At 35.0% G+C, this 3661-nt stretch overlaps 1 protein-coding gene across 2 annotated transcripts in view; it reads left to right on the top strand.

Moving 5' to 3' along the window:
- Positions 1-3661, top strand: part of LOC122637782 (neurotrimin-like) — a 68180-nt gene continuing 64519 nt past the window's right edge. Inside the window, exons 1-2 of one of the 2 annotated variants that reach the window (XM_043830144.1) lie at positions 1-177; positions 368-452. In XM_043830144.1, the coding sequence (XP_043686079.1) occupies positions 404-452 (49 nt within the window). In that variant the 5' untranslated portion in view covers positions 1-177; positions 368-403. Of the gene's footprint in view, positions 453-3661 lie in introns of both variants that reach the window. The other variant, XM_043830143.1, reaches the window with a different exon arrangement.

Here is a 3661-nt window from a genome sequence, read left to right as displayed (position 1 = left end):
ATACCACGCGCGCCCGTTCTCTCAGTTTCTATTTAGTATCCACCTCGAATCGGTGGATAAGTTCGATTCCCCTGTTTCAGTGTAATAACCTTCGCGACGCGATTTTAACATATAGATACTCTTCCACGTTCGCGAAAGTCGACGATTAACGATTGAAAATCGTATAACGAGACGAACGTAGGCCTGAGTTTTGTGAAACGTTCTTTTTTTTTTTTTTAAATTTTATTTTTCATCTTTTTTCCCTCAAGTGCCACTGTGTCGGTTCTCTTTGTTATATAAATATATATATATATATATATATACATATATACATATATATATATATATATAATTTTTAACATTTTAATTAATTCCTCATCGATCACAGTGATCCTTCATCTCGAGGAAAATTAAGATTAAAAGGATGCACGTCAGAGCGATCGCGTTGGTTACTTTACTCCTCATCGTTCAAGGTCAGTTCATATAAACATTATTATATAGAAGAGAAAAAAAAAAAACGATATACTCGAGTTTATAACGTCTAACGATTACACAATGTCAGAGACAGGAAATATTCGATTTATAATCGTAACCTTCCGAAGAGGTCAGTTCTAAAAGAAGGGAGGGATAATTGGGTTAAAAAATTTGCAAAAAAGTTTCTTTCATCCGTTCGTATTGTTTCTCCTATTTATCGTATTTATATATATATATATATACATATGTAACATGTATCTCATTAAGTCCACCGCGTATTCACGTAGTTCGAAGTTTGTTTGAAATGCATAGCGCACGATAATCAACACGATGGTTAGCTCATCGTTCGTCGAGTGCTGTATATCGTTTTCTCGATGGTTTAACATCGCGGAAGGAACAATTACTTATAGGAAGAAAAAAAAAAAAAGAAGAAAAGAAAAGCTTAATTGCTCTTCCGCGTGCGCTTACATACGCTTTTTATTATCATCATCATCATCATCATCATGATCATCGTCGTCGTCGTCGTCATCTATGTGCACACCTACGCGGAAGAGAGTAGGTGGGACACGCACGTTGAATTTCTTTACGATCAAAGTAACCGTGACCATCGTAAAATCATTTCTGTTTTAATTCGATCAATCCTTATGGATCTTTTCCTGTGTGTTATTTTAACGAGCAAGGAGAGGACCACACCGAAGAAGAGGAGACTTTACGATTTCTTTGATTTTTCTTTCATTTTTCTCTCTACTCCTCCTACTCTCTATCGTCCCCGCTCTCTTTTTCCCTTTCCGAAGGATGGAAGAGATTGAAGGGGAAAGAGAATGAAGAAAAAGTATGAAAAAGGAACGAAAAAGTAAGAGCGATTCATCGTCAGTGTGCCATTCATGTTTAAGGGAATTGCGATGAGTAAGAGAGACAGAGAGAGAGAGAGAGAGAGAAAGAGAGAGAGAGAGAGAGAGAGAGAGAGAGAGAGAGAGAGAGAAAGAAAAAGATCAAGATCGAAAAAAAGAAAGAAAGAAAGAAAGAAAGAAAGAAAGAAAGAGAGGTTCGCGCGATTGACAAAAGGTAGAAAGGTATGAGAGTGTGTGAGAGAGAGAGAAAGAGAAAGAGAAGTACTGGCCGATAGCCGGCTCGCTGAATGGACCGAAAAATAAGATAAAGGAAAATAATGGAGTTGGTACGTGAAGAGGTAGAAGGAGGCCAGGTGAGGAGAGAATACCTCGTCTCATCTCTCTCTCTCTCTCTCTCTCTCTCTCTCTCTCTCTCTCTCTCTCTCGATCGGTCTCAGGTAGAAGAGAAGGATGCTGCAATGTACCACGTTTCGGGAGTCCGCAGATGCTTTGATGGGATGAGGTGAAGGTGAAGCTGATGGTCGATGACTGGCCAGCTAGCCAGCAGCATCAGAGCAGGGATATCCTCGCTAAACTCTTCTCTTCTCTTCTCTTCTTTTCTCGTTTCTTCTTTTCTCGTTTCTTTCTCGTTTCTTTCGGTGAAAAGAGAAAGGGATTATATACATCGTCGTCTCAACGTTAAGCCAAGAAGAACGTTATATATATATTTCATTTTCTTTCTTCTTTTTTTTTTGATTTTTTTTCTTCTATTTTTTTTTTCCTTTTTTTATTTTCTTTTTTTTCTCCTTAATAATAGGAGCGGCTCTTCTCCTTATAATGTCGGGCCATCGGAGGCCCAACTCGTTTCTTACGTGACGATCATCCTAAACAGGCTTCTATTCTAAACGTAACCGTTCAAAGCCTAGATTAGAAACGAACAAATCTTACGAAGCCCTTGTCCTCTACCAGATAAGTTCTCATCAACGCGCTAGATAGAACATTTGTGATGGTGGTTGTGCTTGTGTGTCGCGTTAGCTTTAATCTGTGTATTTTTTTTTTTTTTTCTTCTTTTCTTTATATAATTGGATCATTTATGGTCTTTCTTTTTTTGAAAAAATTCTTATTCGATAAAACTTGTCATATTCTCTCATGAATTTCAATCATGAATTTTTATGATCCACGAAAGAGTGATCCTTTTTCTTCTTTTTCTGCTTTTTTTTTTATACATATATATATATATATATATATATATGTACACACATGTATATATATATTTTTTAATCGGATCGCATATATTTATTTTGTCGATATAATTTTTACTAGAAAGCTTCGTTATATTCTCATGAATTTCAATAGTGAATTTTATGATTCATGAAAAAGTGATCTCTTTTTATAATTGAGTCATGTGTATTCATTTGTTTTTTTGATAAAACTTTGATCCACATAGAGGATAGAATTTGAATTTGATTAATCAATAAGAATTTTATCGTGGAGAGAAATCATCGATCGTAATAAAAATCTCGTAATTAAACGTGATAAAATATCAGTTTATGTAGGATTCTCGAGTTCAATGTACAATATATCGATAAGCTCTGATAAAAGTAAGAGCAATGCCACGGAAACTTTTATCGAGGAGTCGTTTATACTTACCTCTATACTCGTGATAGTTTTCAACGTGTTCACGATCGATTTGACTTGGTGATTCGAGAGTGTGATATCATATGGCGAGACTCTTCGTGATTTTGATAGGACTGTTCAATGTATATGTATTAGTGTCGTTATCGTGACGAAAATATATACCAAATTTCTTCTGATCGATCACGTCGTTCACATAAACATTTGTTCCAACATATTTTTATTTTATTTAAATTCAAGAAAAAAAAAAAAATATATATATATATATATATATATATATATGTAAAAAAAAAAAAACAGAAAAAAAGAAAGAACAAAACGACATACCAAAATACATCGACAACTTTTATTTTTTATTTTATTTATTGAACTTGAGAATCATGGGATTCATGGTGGTTTGTTTCGAGCGAATTATCCGTAATATATTTATTTGAATATATCCAATGGATAGATCGATTCTACGGATTTTAATTTCTGATTTCTTCTTGATTGTCAATGGGAAGGAAAGGAAAAAGAAAGAAAAAAAAAAAGTGAGAAGACATAATCAGGCGTGCGAGACACCTCGTATATGTGCTCGTACTAGTGTTAGTTGCTTTTAACATCCATCGTCGTGTTGCGTAACGCGATAGGCATTACAAGGACCCCCGTCTTTTCCCTTGAAACGTTTGTTTTTCGCTTCGGCTTTCGCGTCGAACAAACCCGTTGAAAATTCGTATGCAAATGAACGTTTTAAAACTACTCGC

The sequence above is a fragment of the Vespula pensylvanica genome, chromosome 2, assembly GCF_014466175.1.
Source record: "Vespula pensylvanica isolate Volc-1 chromosome 2, ASM1446617v1, whole genome shotgun sequence".
NCBI classification, from domain to species: Eukaryota; Metazoa; Arthropoda; class Insecta; order Hymenoptera; family Vespidae; genus Vespula; species Vespula pensylvanica.
This window is presented reverse-complemented; position numbering and strand designations above follow the sequence as displayed.